Source organism: Dendroctonus ponderosae, unplaced genomic scaffold, assembly GCF_020466585.1.
Source record: "Dendroctonus ponderosae isolate FM_Combo_2020 unplaced genomic scaffold, Dpon_F_20191213v2 Dpon_F_20191213_7, whole genome shotgun sequence".
Lineage (NCBI taxonomy): Eukaryota > Metazoa > Arthropoda > Insecta > Coleoptera > Curculionidae > Dendroctonus > Dendroctonus ponderosae.
The window spans coordinates 2,329,290-2,346,620 of record NW_026018916.1 but is presented as its reverse complement, the minus strand read 5'-3'; the positions used below and the strand labels follow the sequence as shown (position 1 = coordinate 2,346,620).

The 17,331-nt window shown below is 37.4% G+C and overlaps 1 protein-coding gene across 7 annotated transcripts in view; it reads left to right on the top strand.

Moving 5' to 3' along the window:
- The first annotated feature begins 325 nt into the window (after positions 1-325).
- The window catches only part of LOC109539264 (organic cation transporter protein), a 23,411-nt gene continuing 6,405 nt past the window's right edge, over positions 326-17,331 (top strand). Inside the window, exons 1-3 of one of the 7 annotated variants that reach the window (XM_019906907.2) lie at positions 326-650; positions 9,433-9,519; positions 16,585-16,765. In XM_019906907.2, the coding sequence (XP_019762466.1) occupies positions 9,435-9,519; positions 16,585-16,765 (266 nt within the window). In that variant the 5' untranslated portion in view covers positions 326-650; positions 9,433-9,434. Of the gene's footprint in view, positions 651-9,432; positions 9,520-12,475; positions 12,984-13,785; positions 14,121-16,584; positions 16,766-17,331 lie in introns of those variants that run through there. The other 6 variants (XM_019906912.2, XM_019906911.2, XM_019906910.2 and 3 more) reach the window with 6 other exon arrangements.

Below are 17,331 nucleotides of genomic sequence, written 5' to 3'. Positions count from 1 at the left end.
AGCCTGTTTCTGGGAATTCTTCTGCATCAAGGATCTTCACTGCCTTGACCAGTTCAATACCGGAGAATCCCTTTGCGCAACAATTGAAAAGTCACGATCTTTCAGATAAGGAACTCGATGGCAGGATGTGGAACTTCCATTGCAAATACTTGGGAAGTATCAGCAGGATTCAAAATTTCGAAAAGTCCAAAGGCTTTTGATGATGATCGCAACAATGATCTCGAATCGTAAAAATCTCCACATCAAATCCGGATAAGCGCTCCCTCAAACCTCGCTGCCAGGCCAATAAAAGCTCCGGATGGACAGGCTGCCGACCAGATCTAGATCCGCGCGAATTTCGCTAGCGCACAATACCCTGCCTGCCGGCTTGCGGACCGATTTGATAAAAGCGCGCTTTAATTTTGTTTATATCGCACTTTCAATTGATAAATTACTAGTGTGTTGTCTTATAGCTTTGCGTGTGCGGATTTACAGAGATTTTTTTAGTAGTTGCTTGACCGGCGTTTCCTGCATCATTTCCAAACATGACCGATCCTACTAGAGTGAAAAAACGCTGTTTTGTGAACGAATGACTCGCGTTGAGTGAGATTTAGTGCCGATCAAGACAATTTTTTCTCATCGATTATTTTGGGGAAAACTGCAACTGAACAGTAAGTGAAATGTTTTCGCTTTATCACCACGGACAGGGTTTGTTTCTAAAAATATGCAGGCAAGAGGAAGTGGAACGCACTTTTTAATTTAAGTAAATTAATGCAAGTAAAACAACTGATATTCGCATATTCAATTGCATAGGCATAGCAGGATGTTTGCGATATTATTTAGTTTTGGTTTAGTTTCCTGTCTGCATGGAATTGTTATTATATTAATTTCTTTCCTGGGCTCCAGCCAAAGTGTGAAACAAAAATTTGCATATTGTTTATCTCATTACTTTTCGTCAAATCATCAGATTTTAAAATTCATACAAACTCACAATTGGTAAGCATTATATTCATTTAAGTCTTTGCTGTCTTGAAACCTTCAATTTGTTTTAAAAAACAAATAAAAAACAGTGCACGCCAGTGTTTCGCTGTTGGGAAGAAAAAAAATATTTGGGTTTGAGTTGGTTATTTAATAATCCTGAGATATTTCTTTTCAATTGAATTTGAACTTTATTGAATTCTTAATTTTTTTGGCCTTTCCTCAATACTTATTAAGTGCTTAAACTCATTTTCACCACGATTGCGCCACATCTGAAAAATCATTTATTGGCATATAACCGGCGATTTGTGGTGTAGTAGGCCGTAATTTCCACGTGCAGGCATAGGCGACTTCTGTCAATGGGCCTATATGCGAACTCGGCCGGGAAGTATTTAATTGCGAATTCAATTCAACCTTCAATTTGTTTTCAAAAGATGCATTGTAGATTGTGTGTAGATTTTGCGTTTATACTAAGAAATATATCGGCGGTTGAAGAACGTTTCAGCTCAAAAATCGCTTAAATTGGGCCACAAATATCCATTATTTCGGACCTGAAGCTACTAAAGTCTTTGCCAATTAGCTCGGTGTATTCCGCGTTTCCTTATGATGAAAATGATGTAAAATTAGAGGCATTTTGAGCGATTTGATATTTTTTGAAAAATCGACCCCAACCCATAGAAAAATTTCGACCAAAAATCAAATTTTCACATGAGAGTTTTTTGAGCTCGACGGATTGTTTCCGGCCTAAAAAGATCCCCAATATGCACATATCAAGCGTTTGGACCGATAGCAGGTAAAATTTCGTCAATTTGAAATTGTCCTCGCATCTGAATCGAAAATAACATAAAAATTGAGGCATTTTAAACGAATTAAGATTTTTCGGACACATTTTGATTGAAAAAATTAACCTGTTTCCAAATATCAATTCGCACAAAATGCCTCAAATTCACATTCACAAAAAAGCTAACAATTATGCGCTTCTTGAAAACCACCTAAGAACCTGCAGATCCGGAATAATGACAAATTTAGACCCATTTTTGGCAGTTTTTAGGCGCTGCTCGCCTCAAAAGATCCTAATATTGACTGTCCACAGAAACGCTTCAAGAAACTCTCAATTGAAATTAGAAATTTCCTGTTTCTCAGAGAGAAAAAGAAAAAATCAGCTTGTCATTCAGTGCGCTTTTTTGCAATATGCGTATCGCTTTACCGATCTGTTTTGCATACGGTTTTATTGCAATAAATTCCTATAAGAAAACAAGTTTTCTAAGACCATTATCCACGCAGAAATGGCACGTTTTTCGCGAGAAACACACGCAATAAAAATCAAAGTTGCATTAAAGTGAGCACTGCATTTATACGTTGCAGAAATATCAGAAACTGCGGCAAAACGATACATGTTTATGTACATTAAAGCGAATAAATGTTTCCTTAAAATAACTAATAAGTTAAAAATTGCTGATGCTTTCGCTCCTTTAGTTAGCCGTAAAAATAGTGTCTTAAAACGTTTTGGAAGTATCAGCGGTATGCGTCTTCAGAGGTGTTTCACTCGAAAGCTTACACCGAACTTCCCCTGTTTTACACAGATGTTTCGCTTGCTATACGATGATATATAAGAAAGGAAACCTAATTCAAAATATTTTTTTAAGACGCGCGACTTGATCGTTATTTTTCTCTCTGGTTTCCTGATCTTACGAAATGTAAAGCAGTTCTTAGAAAAACAATTACAAGCTGATATGTGGAACAGTGTTAAATAAAACTATTTATCGAGGGAGAAATATGCCCGTTATCACTGGCATGACACACAAACAGATTTTTTTCCATGTCGTTTAACACATAAACAAATGGCATTATCAAAGCGGCACCAGTGCCAGATTTAATTAATTGTTATTATTTGTAGTTTAAGTAGCTCCATACTCGTTTTGTGTCAATTACGTTTAGATATCGTCCATTTGCGTCTTGTTCCGACTGATAACGACCGATATTGTTTAAACAATTGCTCATCTACACAAGATATAAATGTGTCCATTTTTTATTCGTTATTAAAAGTTAAGAAATATCGGGGTTGGATTTACCAAGCTTAGGAAAAAGTTCTCGTTACAAAATTATAAAGATTTTAAATTGCTACCTGTTAGCAGTTGTTGCAGCGCAGCTGGCTGAAAACATGCATTTTTAGCTCCAAACTTTTCAAGTCGCTAAACATCAGGATATTGGGCGATTTAAACCAAATGTTGAAAACTTTTACGCAAGTGTTTTCTATAGACTGTGAAAATGTTAACTTGTTACCTGCTCCAGATCAGAAGTTAGGAATTTTTCAAGCGTGGGTTCAACTGAGTGAAAACATTTTTGCAAAAAGTATTTTTAGCTCAAGATGTACCAAGTTGTTAAAAACCAGAAGGGGGTCGATTGAATTAAATTTTCCACACTGTCTGGCTAGAGTGTATTCTATAAGATGTACAAGTTTCAAGTTTCTACTTGCGCTAAATCGAAAGTGAGGAATTTTTAAAGCAAAATGTGCAAGTTCTTGTCTATAATTTTCAAGTCAGTATTTACCAAATTGGAAAAAATCAGGATATTGGTAAATTTGAATGATATTTTCAGCACGTTTCTACTAGAGTGTCTTTTATAGTATGTGAAAATTTCAAGTCGCTACTTGCTCTAAATAGGAAGTCACGCATTTTTAAAGCTGAACGTGCAATTGGTGACAAACGTTCATTTTCATGTGAGGATTTATGAAGTTGGCAAAAATCGGAATATGGGGGGATTTGAATGATATTTTCAGCACTTTCCGACTAGAGTGTCTTCTAAAAGATGCAAAAGTTTCAAGTTGCTACTTGCTCTAAATCGAAAGCTAGCAATTCTTTAAAAAAATGCGCAATTGCGTAGAAACGTTCAATAAAAAAACAATTTTCAAGTCAATATTTACCAAATTGGAAAGAATCAAAATGACTGGGGATTTGAATGAAATTTTCAGCATGTTCCGACTAGAGTGTCTTCTATAAGATGTGAATGTTTCAAGTTGTTACTTGATCTAACTCGAAAGTAAGGAATTTTTAAAGCAAAATGTGCAAGTTCGTGTCGATCATTTTCAAGTCAGTATTTACCAAATTGAAAAAAATCAGGATATTGGTAAATTTGAATGAGATTTTCCGCACGTTGCTACTAGAGTGTCTTTTATAGCATGTGAAAATTTCATGTCGCTACTTGCTCTAAATAGGAAGTCACGAATTTTTAAAGCTGAACGTGCAATTGGTTGCAAACGTTCATTTTCACGTGAGGATTTATGAAGTTGGCAAAAATCAGGATATTGGGGGATTTGAATGACATTTTCAGCACTTTCCGACTAGAGTGTCTTCTAAAAGATGCAAAAGTTTCAAGTTGCTACTTGCTCTAAATCGAAAGTTAGGAATTCTTTAAGAAAAATGTGCAATTGCGTAGAAACATTTATTTCCATGTTAATATTTACGAAATCGGCGAACATCAAGATTTGGGAATATTTGGATGATGATTTCAACCACTCTCTGACTAGAGCGTGTTCTAAAAGATGGAAAAGTTTCAAGTTGTTACTTGATCTCAATCAAAAGTTAGGAATTCTTAAAAAAAAAAAGGGCCAATTGCGTGGAAACGTCCATTTTTAAGTCAATATTTAAAAAATTGGAAAAAATTTAGGTATAGGGAGGTGTGATTTAAATTTGCAGTAATTGTAGATTCGACTGTTTTCTACAGAGTGTAAAAATTTCAAGCTGCCACCTGGTCCAGATTGAAAGTTAGGAATTTTTACATTTAGATATGCAATTGCTTGCAAACGACCATTTTCAAGTCAATCTTGACCAAATTGGCAAAAATCAAGATACGGGGGCATTTGAATGAAATTTTCAGTACTTTCCGACTAGAGTGTCTTCTATAAGATGTGAATGTTTCAAGTTGCTACTTGCTCTAAATCGGAAGTTAAGAATTTTTAAATCAGAACGTGCTCATTTTTAAGTCAGAATTTACCAAATTGGCAAAAATCAATATATTTGAATGAAATTTTCAGGACTTCCCGACTAGAGCGTCTTCTATAAGATGTGCTTGCCCCAAATCGGAAGTTATGAATTTTTAAAGAGAGAGCAGCTGCACCGCCTTAGTTCTCCATAAACTGCCCGATATTTTATGAACCGTTGAGAATTGAGCAGAACTAATGAGAACATTTTTTGTTTAAAATCAGTTGTACTATTCATATAAGTACGAAAAATCTCGGACACCCTCAGCGAACGCTTTCGTAATTATCACCGAGGCCTAATTTCATTTAGAAACCACTTGCCACAAACAAAGATCCTGCTATGAGTGACTRGCGTTTTACTCCAAATAAATGATTTTCTTGTGTGCCAATGCCGAAGCASTTCACATCATCACTACCGGGGCTAATAAGGAGAAAATCCTTAGGAACCGATTTAAGAAGCAGCAAAATCGGAAAATGTCTTTCAGATCCACGAACAAGCAACAACACTTAATTTATGGTTTATGAGGCAATCAATCGTCCTTCTTTTAGATAATAAATAAATACTTATCGATAAGTGCTAGTCGAAAACAATGTCTATTAATATGCTTTTATAAGTAGCTGATGCTTAACTTTGTGCCTATTCGCTTGAAGACATTTGCGTCACGATTTTACTCAAGTTTCGTGCAGCAGCTTGATTCAATGAAATCAGAGAATTTCGCAAATGGTAACGGATAATAACACGAAAAAGCACCGCAATTATTTGGCAAAAGCAAACATTTACCGAATAATTGTCGTGCGGCGTGCCGTCTCAATTAGCCAGTTATTGACGCATAAAATGTGCAAATAATTACTTTCCTTGTTACAGTTAACAGCTAACGGTGAGAAAATCCGCAGCCAATCAATTCCCCCAATCAAATCAATTTTTCCTTTTCGCTGGCATTATGCAATTGAGCAACCGGATGAAATCAGACCCACGGCATATTTTCTAGGTGTTTGAAAAAAATCCACCAGGAAGGACCCTGATGGCGAATGGAATGCGAATTTCCATTCAAATTGCCTTTGACTGGCAAACAGCTTGATATCTAATGCTTCGAAATGCATGTATAAATCCATGGCTAAGTGCAAGAAGAGATATAAACCTTGCCTGAGACACACAATAAAGATTACCAGAAGCAATCAAATTAAAATGCAATTGAAGGCCGATTAAAGGGCAAAATAATAATTAAAAAAACCATTAGGCGCACTGTTTATTTAACAATTGCAATCAAGCCCCAAAGAACGACTGAACTTGATGAAGTGGCAAATGGCCTCGACATGAATAGCCCAAAAATGCCCATTTGAAATTCAATAAACTGTAACTTAACTTGGAATGTGTGCGTGTGTTGTAACGAAAATTGCACCAAATTCTCAAGTAAAACTCATTTTACGCCCCACGAGTTCCTTTCCAATTCTAGTAGATTGTTGCTAAATGCATGAATGTTTGCATTCATCTCATGGAAATATGCGAAAGAACAAACGGACAATTTAGGAAAATTAATGGGATCCGAGAGCAGTTCCACCCACTTTTTGGCATTCAAAGTACCACGGCCTTATTAGCGATCACAATCCAGGCCAGGGTGAGCAATTTGCAGCAAATTCGCCACTTCGTATCGTAAAAGCACCGATTTTTCCTGGTGTGTTCTTGAACTTAATATCTCAAGAACAACATGCGGCGACGCTAGTTTCCTGTAAACATTGAAGCCAGTGAAAGAACTAGGCGAAAAGGAAATCTGCTTCTAGTTCGCTGGCAATGAACGTACTTGAACTATTTCTTGACGGCTTATAAATTTATGTTCAACCGCATACACAGGGTGACAAAATACGACCATAACACTCTTCCTCTCTTGAAAACAATCCATTGAGCTGAAAAACACCCAAGCAAATTTTTCGCTTTTCTATTTTTGAGCTCAATGGATTGTTTTCCATCGAAGAACAATATACACGATGAATAAAAAATCACTGCGGCAACCACGCACGCAGGCAAAGATGTCTTTACCAACCTGCCAGCGTGTTTGTGGTTAATTTTCCAGTTGTACTCTTCAAAAATTTAATGTATCACAATTTTGATTTATTTTCCTGACTGCGCGGAATCGTTATTGTCTTATTTTGTTTCCTGGGCTCCAGTCACAGTGCCAAACATTTCTTTTTGTATATGGTTTCTTTTGTTACGTTTCGGCGAGACAACAGCGCCATCATCAGATTTTAAAACTCATTCAAACTCATAATTGTTAAACATTATATTCAGTTATGTATTTGCTGTCTTGAAACCTACAAAAAGACGGTTTGAATCGGCTTGATTTCTTCGAACAGCCTCAATCGCCCAAAAATATTCAGAACTAAGGATTTCTGAACGGCTTTTGAGTCGCTGCGATCTTTTAACGGTCATTTTTGCCCGAAAAACGCGCCTATTTGCTACATAAACGTTAGCAAAAAAATTAGTCTTTTCCGGCCGTTGCTTAAAGCTTGTGAGTTTTTCGGGTTATTGTTATACATTGCATTTTTAGGATCTTTTATTGACCATTTTTTGCATATAAAAAGAGAAATCCAGTCTCAAACCCGCTATCAGAGCAGACCCTATAAGTTCCTTGGCAGGATTTAAACTTTCATCTTTATGCGACGAACTATTCAACAATTGGGACCTTTTGATAATACTTATTAAATGCTTAAACTCATTTTTACCAGGACTACATCACATTTTAAAATCCATTTATTGGCATATAACCGACGATTTCCCGTATAGTAGGCCTTATTCTCCACGTGCAAGCATAGGCGAGCGCTGTCATAGGGCCTATATGGCGACTCGGCCGGGAAGTATTTAATGACGCATTGTTGGCTTACGAGGAAGAATTAGAGGAATTTCTCAAAATATTATTAAGTAAATATAATAACACTTTTCGTATTTACTTATACAATGTTTTGCGGAATTCCTCTCATGCTTTCTCGTAAGTCAGCAATTCGCATTTAAAAACTTTCCGGCCAAATTAGCATATAGGCCCTATGACAGCGCTCGCCTATGCTTGCACGTGAGGAATAAGGCCTACTATACCGGAAATCGTCGGTTATATGCCTGGATATATATTTTCTGTAAACAAAATTTAGACAATAATTGAAACAAAAGTGAAATTTCAAGACAACCAAACCTAAAAAGAATCTGATGTTTCCCAATTATGGGTTTTGTGTTGAATTTTAAATCTGATGATGACGCTGTTGTCTCGCCGAAACGTAACTAAAATAAACGATATACAAAAAAAAATTGTTTTACAGCCCAGGAAAGAAAATAATTTAATGTATCACCATGTCAAACATGCACAAACTTTACCTTTTTGTGAAGTGGAGACTCTCAATGTTGCATACGCTATCGCAGTCCTTGAAGTTCTCTGCACTGTAACAGAAAAAAAATTGATCAGGCGATTTTGCAGTGAATATTAGCAGTTGCTTTCACTAAAAATGATCGAATTACTGCACTTTTTCCATCTGGCCTGAAAAAAGGCTAATTGCCATCTAAATCTCGGTAATTTGATCGTTTACGCTGATTTCCAAATATGCACGGATGTATTTACATGGCGTGTAATTAGGTTACATAAATGCTTTTTACTATTGGCAATGATGCAACGGGCGTTTATCACTGTTTGCATGCAATTGGATGGTCTTATGCAACAATTCTACAGGGTGATTTAAATCTGGGGTCATTCCTCAGGTTCCGATGGAAGATCGAAAAAATCTGATATGCGCAAAAAAAATTACCTTCATTGAGTTAGATTAAAATGACGTTTTGCTCATTAACACTACATACGTTTATCACAACCTGCCCAGTTCGTCACAACTAACCGCTCAATTTCACTTCATAACCTCAATTCCCAAGATCAGTTTGAAGTTGAAACTGCAAGTGTGACTTTTTCGGGTTTTTAAGCCGTCGTTTCTCACTGACGTTTGGCATTGTGGTGCATTTGACGTCTTGAAGAATTTAAAACCAACAACAAAACGCCGGAAAACTGACAAGTATGTCAACGAATTGTTTAATTGCCGTCATGATTGTTTAATGCAAATGATCAAATCGCTTGTTTGCGTCGATTTTGAGCGCTTTGGTGTTTTAGTCAAATTCCTACTCATTTCATAAACTATTTTTTTTTATTCTTCTTCACGCTGTAAATGTGACCGTACAAGGTGCGATCACAAACACTTAGTGAAGGGAAAACTTAAGACAAGGTTTTTTGGGGCCATAAAACAGTGAAATGCAATGAATAGGATTCACGATTTGAGCAGCTAAGAATTTAATGGCCCGATTGTATTAATAATAATGATAATGTTTGGCCATGAAGTAATTAATTTAGCCAAATATTTGAATCATTCAATACGAGACGCAGTTTTCCATGTAGTTTAGTTACTCATTGCAGAAACTGACGTTCGCTTTAAGCAGAATCTTTCAGTTCCTCAATTCTCGTTGTTGTTTATTGCAGGAATGCCGCTCTTTCGCTTAACACCAGCGCCAACTTTGGGAGTTCTGCCCGCTCAAAACAGGCCTGGTGCGCACCCAAACACACAAGGTACTGAAAATTCTTAATTTTTCTTGAAAAGCTCAATTGCCGCCGATCAGCTTTCCAGATCTAGCACTAAGATATACAGATTTTTTGACCCCAATTCAATCTAATATTATAATCATGCCTCCGATCAGTCATTGCTCAGGGTGGTTCAGTTTTCACTAACGGAAAACTTGCTTGGATTTCATTTGTAAGGAACCCTCAAGTAAACCTGACTGCAAATCAGCTGAAATCGGCCAGAATGCAACCTAATTGTTTAGAACAATAAAAAATTACGAGGAAATGAAAGTGATTTCGTTTCATGTTGCATCATTTTCTTGGACTGTGTGAAATGTTAATTACTGCGTATATGGGCTGACGAAACTGAAAAAAAACGACTGTTTTATATTTCTTGCTGTTTTTGCACACTTGACCAGTTTTTTAACACACTAGAATAAAGCATAATTGAGGAGGAAATTGAAAGTTGCGAGTGAAACTTTCGGCATAACCAGAAATTATTTGCCACCTGGGCCTCAAATCCCGAAAACTCTCCAGCCCAAGCCACTATTTCCCAACAGAACCTCCCTTCTTCCCAGATGAAGACAGTTAAAACACGCAGAAATGTAAATCGCTTGGGCAAATCGCCAAATAATTCGCTTTTAATGCAAAAAAATAGTGCGCATTCTATGCAGCCTAACATGTTGGAATGGAACACATCAAGTTGTTGTTTTGCTTCAAGAACCTGTACGTTGAACGAATAATTATTATCATTTTCAATAACGCAAATATGATTTATTACCGTGCGATCGTAATTGCGAATTAAGTACGGCACCGAACTGTCAAGGGTGCAGGTTCGATAAATGGACTCGACAGGAAATTAATGTGGCATTTTCAGTTAATAATAGTGTGTAATAATTACAACAATTTTATCAGCATCAGCCTGTAGTGGCGTTGCAATGTTGTTTTCTAATTCTGATTTATTTTCCTGACTGCGTGTCCTTGTTATGATATTCTTATCTTTCCTGGGTCTCAGTCAAAGTGTGAAGCAAACATTTTCTTTCCTGGGTTTCAGTCAAAAATAGATAAAAATGAGTCTTTCCCGGCCGTTGCTTAAAGCTTGTGAGTTTTTTGGGTTTTTGTTATACATTGCATTTTTAAGATCATTTATTGGCATATAACCGACGATTTCCGGTATAGTAGGCCTTATTCTCCACGTGCAAGCATAGGCGAGCGCTGTCATAGGGCCTATATACTAATTCGGCCGGAAAGTTTTTAATTGCGAATTGATGACTTACGAGGAGGAATGAGAGGAATTCCTCAAAACATTGTATAAGTAAATATGAAAAGTGTTATTATATTTTTTCGGTCCTGGGTTTCATTCAAAATGTGAAATAAAAATGTTCATATTATGTGAAATAAACGATATGAACATTTTTATTTCACATTTTGACTGCAACCCAGGAAAAAAAATAATAACACTTTTCGTATTTACTTATACAATGTTTTGATGAATTCCTCTCATTCCTCCTCGTAAGCCAACAATTCGTCATCAAACACTTCCCGGCCGAGTCGCCATATAGGCCCGTGGACAGAAATAGCCTATGCTTGCATGTGGAGAATAAGGCCTACTATACGGGAAATCGTCGGTTATATGACAATAAATAATATTAAATATATGTGAGATAAACGATATGAACATTTTTATTTGTTAGCTGTACAGTTTATTTCATAACGTTTCGGCGAGTTAACAGCGCCATCATCAGATTTAAAATTCATCCAAACTCACAAATGGGAAACATTAGAGTCTTTTAGGTCTAGACAGCCAAGATCTAAAAGAATCTAATGTTTGCCAATTATGAGTTTCACACTTTGTCTGAAACCAAGGAAGAAAAATACTATAAAGTTAGCGAATCTTAAAGCTGCAGTGATTTAGAAGTGGAAATGGATGAAATCTCACCGGACTGTAGAGAGTTGGGCAAACTAAGAATCATGAAAATCTTGAACATTTTTCATCATCTTTTCAGATACTTTTTACTATTGTTATTGACCTAAATTATGGTGACTTCCCAGGTAAATAGTAAAAAAAACTAATTAAAAACCCCTCGAACTTCTATCTGGAAATCAGTTGAAAGACACTTTGACTGAGACCCAGGAAAGATAAGAATATCATAAGTTGTTTTCTAATAAATGCGTCCTGTTGCAAAGATTTACAAAATATAATCACAACAAGGTAAAGAAGCAATGAAGGCAAATTGCCAGCTCCAGCTAAGCCATCACTTTTTCGATTTCTCCACCATCAATTACACGGCCACGATTGCAATTAAAACATTACTCGTTCTCGAGTGTGTTAATTCATGTAAATTGAGACTTTCAGCTCCTATTATGCTGCATGCGATAATTTATGAGTGTATGACCTTTTAAATGTTTCGTCTTCAACTTGAACTTCACAACTCCAGAGGCAAATAACCAGCCAATTTGCGCGCCATTTACGAGGCCTGGCATGACTGATTTTCAAAATCGACTGAAAAACAACATCAGTTTTTGTGGCAAAAACACAATCGAATTGCGCCTTAATGAGGCCCTGTGCAGATTTCTCACTGTTGTCGACACGCAACTGACAATACTTGTCGCTTCGACCAATGACGCGTGCTGATGTCACCGAGTGGGTTGGTTGATTGTTTAGCGCACAGGGCCGGCTTCAGCGTGATGTTTGCACACACTATCGATCGGTGTTTGTTTGGTTTGCATTTCACTCCATCAAAATGCGGGTGTAACTCCGATCGAATTCTGGTTGAAACTGGTTTTGGAACAGCCACCTGACGAAATACTACGAGATACGATCTGATAGTATCGAAAATAATGGCTCATGTATGCAATGAATTGTTGCTGTTTGCGCACCGAAGTTACACAATGGATAATGATTAATTAAATGTTTGTCAAAACGACGCCATTTGCCAAAAATAATGATATTTTTTCTCCTCATCAACTATTAGTAGCACATACAGCAACGATCCGGCAGTATTCTATGGGATCCCATCGTAGATAATGACATTTTTGTTTGTTATAAGCTGATAAATAGCTAAACGTTCATTGTAAATAAGTTCGGAAACTCGCTACGCTCGCGCGAAACGTACATAAATTAATTTAGCGCTTTTGATCAATTTATTGCTAATTATTTGTCGCTTCGGGGCTAACGTGCAAAAAACCGGCAGTGTATTTGTTTTCGGGCAAAACTACCAAGTTCCCGCTCCTTTCAAAGTGGCCACGGTTGATTATCATATGAAGTAGCAGTACTTCCATGTAATCAACGCCATGAAATCCACATAGATTTCTTGTTAATTAACCATCATCCTATCAATTGATTGGGTGGATTGAGCTCCAGCTTTTTAGTGTCTTTGTTCAGTTCATGTGGTGATTATTGGACCAAGTGTGAGTTTTGAGCGCTCAGTGGCGGATTGTGCTTAGTTTCAACTTTAACAGCTTCGTTCAAGGTTTTTAATCTTTGTTTCACCTTAAACAACAAACGCTCCTTCAAAAACCTTCACTTCGCCCAGTTTTACTCACTTCATTCTTCCAGGAAAATGTTAAAAGGTGCAACCTTGGACAAGATGCAAATTTCCCATAACAGAAATTCTCAAACTCACTTTGCGTGAACCGAATTTGGTTTCATTTCAGCAAGTGGGTCTTTGATAGTTCATTCAATTTTTGGGCATTTTTCTGCATCTGCACCACGCTCTTCTAAAGCTCGTCTACAAAGAACCATTCGAGGCTTAAAAACGCAAAAGCTAGCTGGAGATGAGAATTTGCTTCCATTCGAGCACGTGGTTCTTTCAAAGTTTGTAGGCTCTTAGCGATTATTTTTGTTTTTGCATTATGCACTTCTGATCTGCTCGCAAAAACAAGTGAATTCGGTTCCATTTGAGAACACGCTTTCATCAAAATTAATTTTTAAAATTTGGATTGTTTGGGCGGTTTTCTGTATTTGCACCACGCTCTCCTAAAGCTCGTCTCAAATAATCATTTGCGAACTAAAAAGGGAAATTTTCGCAATCGATACGGGAAGCTTCAGTTGATTTGAGACGTTAATTTGGTCCCGTTGGAGCCAGTGGTTTTTTCACAATGCATTTTTGATGTTGGGATTTTTTGGGCGGTTTTTTGTATTTGTTCCACGCTGTTCTTAAGATGACAATTTGGTTCCGTTCGAGCGTGTGGGTTTTTCACAATTAATTTGGGAAGTTCGAAATGTTGGCCATTCGAAATGCCAAATTTGCTATAAAAGATTTCACCCCGTAGCAACAGTAGCGTACACAGTGCTAATTAGCAGTAATTTATTGAACAATCATCAAAAAACCAGCCAGCAAGAAAACTATAGCTATAAATCTTCACAGTGGGATTGGAGGTGTGACGTCTACGGTCACCTGCCTAATTACTATATCTCCATTGCTACCAGCCAATCGGCTAATTTATCAAAAATCCGCACAACCGAGCTGTTAAAGAAGCGAGCAAAATCCGCCTGCAGTGAAACTTCGACTCAATGTGCGCGTGTTCGTAGTTCTCCACTAGGTGCAAAATGAGGGAAATTTACACGTATCCAGAGGATCGGGTGACTGTCCAAGAACGGCTACTGCGTAAGTTATCCATATTTGCTTAGTGCGGCCCTGTCGCATCCAAACGCCCTTATTGCAACGAACCTCAGCCAATCAGAGCGGCCGGTTTAGTGTTGCGCGCCAGGCCTGGCTTGGGGGTTAATTGAACAAAAATCAGGAAATTGGGTGAATCATCAGATTTCCCGTTCCCGTTTGCTCTTAGGCATTGAGTCACTGCAGGGGGCCGAATATCTGCGAATGCAATTTTTTATTTAAAATTTACCTGGAAATTACAGTTCACCGTCATCTAATCTACCGATGGCGCTTCCTGCCAATTAAAATTTGGGGATTTACTTGTTATCTTCGCCTGTTCGCAAACAACACGCGCGTTTAATACGATGTGAAATCGGAAAACCAATCGAACGAATACGCACACTTTTCGCGGAAATTTAATCAAGCCGGCAAACATTTCACAGTGGGGTTTGAGGTAAATGTTGTTTAAATTCCCGTCGATACTTAAGCGATTTACATGCGAAAATTGGCGCCTTCATACATAAATTCCGTTCGGTTTCAATGGCAAACTTTTGCAAGAATTTCCCAGCGAAAAAATCAAAAATTTATTTAGACTAGATCAATAAACTGGCTGAATTAATGCAAATACTGGCACATGTTTTTCAAGTTGGGATGCTGAAAGCATGATAGTTAATTAAGCCGATCAGCTGGCGTAAATATTTACTTATCAACTGACTTATCAATTGTGGCTGATGCGGCCCTGTGCAGGCAAGGGCGCCCAAGGGCCAATGACGGCGCGGCATTTCGGAAATTCGTTGCAAAACACAGGGACGTCCCAGTCAATTAGAACGATAATAGTTAAATTAATCGCTTGCTCTTGCAAACTGGGTTATCAACCGGAATTGATGTTTCACACCATTCCAGAGTAGTTGATTGTTGGCGAGCTGGCAATTCGCTCACTGCAACATACTTATGGCTTATTAATTAGCAATTTCCTCCTGGTGAGATGTTGGCAGAAGGGAACCGGCATAATTCGATTTAAGCTCCCCCTAAATCTAAATTAAATCGTTTAAGGTTAAAGACCGATTATATCACAGTGCTTGGACATTATTTAGATTTATTGTCCTGATGTGTAGTGGCTTGGCTATTTGTCATCAAAATCATCAGTTTTCAAACCGATGTGCAGTTTTTATAGAAAGTAGGGTTTTCAGCAAATTTCAAAGTTTCCAAATCGGCCCGATACTGACAATAACGCAGAACATTTCTAGACGTTTTTCCAAAAAAAAGTGACCTTAAACCCGCAAAGAAAACATTTGCCCTGAAAAACTGCAAAACTATGAACGGAATTTATTCAGTACACACAGTGTAAAATTTAGGCGCAAAACATTTGCCGCGTGTTTTCCACCCGTCATAACTTCTTCAGTAAATTCTGGCATTCAAGTGTTAAGTTAAAAGCTAAATTGGTGCCGGTTGCGATAAATCAACGATCGACCCAAACAGTTCGACTTATGTACTTATGGCAAAGAACCAATAAATCAAACTGGAAAGATAAAATAAACGCGAACTGTTTTTGGCCGCGGCAAAACAGACGCATTTTCGTCGGAAAAATCTTAATTGCATTCGTGCCCAGCTTGAAAACATGCTTAATGGAAATTTCGATCAAATGAAATTAGCCATCTGTTCGCCAGTATTCGCGAATGAACATCAGTCTAAGGGAAACATACGAATTTTATTCCCAGTGGCTCCAAACTTTCCTTGTGCAACAATGGCGTTATCATCCGCATTTTCCAACGCATAAAAAGTCGCACCGGTGCATTCACGGGCGACAATTAAGCAACATTCGGAAACTTAATTTTCAGCTTTGGAGGCAATTATTGCACAATTTACTAACTAAAAATTGTGCTAAATGTGACAAAGTATTACTGACAATTGCTTTGGTTTGCTCCATTTGGAGACTGCTGTTTTAGCAAAGAAGCAAAGAGCCAGACGCTATGAACAGCTATTTCGAAATGTCTTCAACATAATCAAACTGATTGGTTGTTTTTGTCTTCCATTCCCATTTCAGCTGCCATTTCCTGTTTACGCGACCGTTACAGTGCTAGAGCTTTCCGATTTAATTGTGACAATTAGAAAAACTTAAATAATGTTTCCTTATTATAAAAATGTATTTACGCTCAACTTCTACGCAGCACCAAATTAGCGCAACTTCATCCAAAATAGGGACACGAATCTSGCTCGAAAAATCATTYATATGTTTGAGATAACAACGCTGCGTATAAKCATTTTTTCGATTCTAATAATAATTTTGCAACAAATAAAAACATTCGCTCCCAGTAGCTTTGCAGACAATTAACTCGCCACCTTCATGCTGAATTYTTTTTGTTCGATTCCAAGTGAAAGTTRCCAAGTTCTTTCTGAGCAAATTGCCCGGATTATTGCACTATYAACAATGATATAATAACAATAATAAAATGGGCCTTTTGTGTTTTTACAGAAATGCCGGAACAGTCAACCAACTCGTCCAAGGAGGAAGAGGAAGAAGACATAATCTCGAATGCGATTGGCGAGTTTGGACGATGGCAATTGTTACTTACATTCATCTTATCTCTAGTGAATATTCCCTGCACTTGGCATATTTTTGTGCCCACTTTTCACGCGCGAGAACGCGATTATGTGTAAGTGTTTTATGGTAAAATCGACTTACAGGGTGTCTCATAAACCTGTGATCAAATCTAGTTCACTCTTACGTATCAAAGGTCAAAACTCGTAATTTTTTTCACCAAGTCGGCAAAAATCTGAAAATTGGGCGATCTGAATGAAATTTTCGGCACTTTCGGCTTCAAGTGTCTATCACAGGAGCTTAAACTTTCAAGTTGCTGCCGTTTGTAGGTTGGAAGTTAGGAATTTTCGAAGCGAAGGGTGTACTTGAGAGAAAACATTAATATTTAGCTCAACTTTTACCCAGTCGGCAAAAATTTAAAAAAGTGGGTGATGTCAATGAAATTTTCAGTACGTTCGGTTTCAAGTGTCTTTTACGAGGCGTAAAAGTTTCAAGTTGCAAGTTAAACATTTTTAAAGCAAAGGTTGCATTTGCGAGAAAACTTGCATTTTAGCTCAACTTTTACCAAGTCGTTAAAAATCAGRAAATCAGGCGATTTGAATTACATTTTCAGCATTTTCGGCTTCAAGTGTCTTTCAAAGGATGTAAAAGGTTCAAGTTGCTGACCTCTCTAAATTGGAA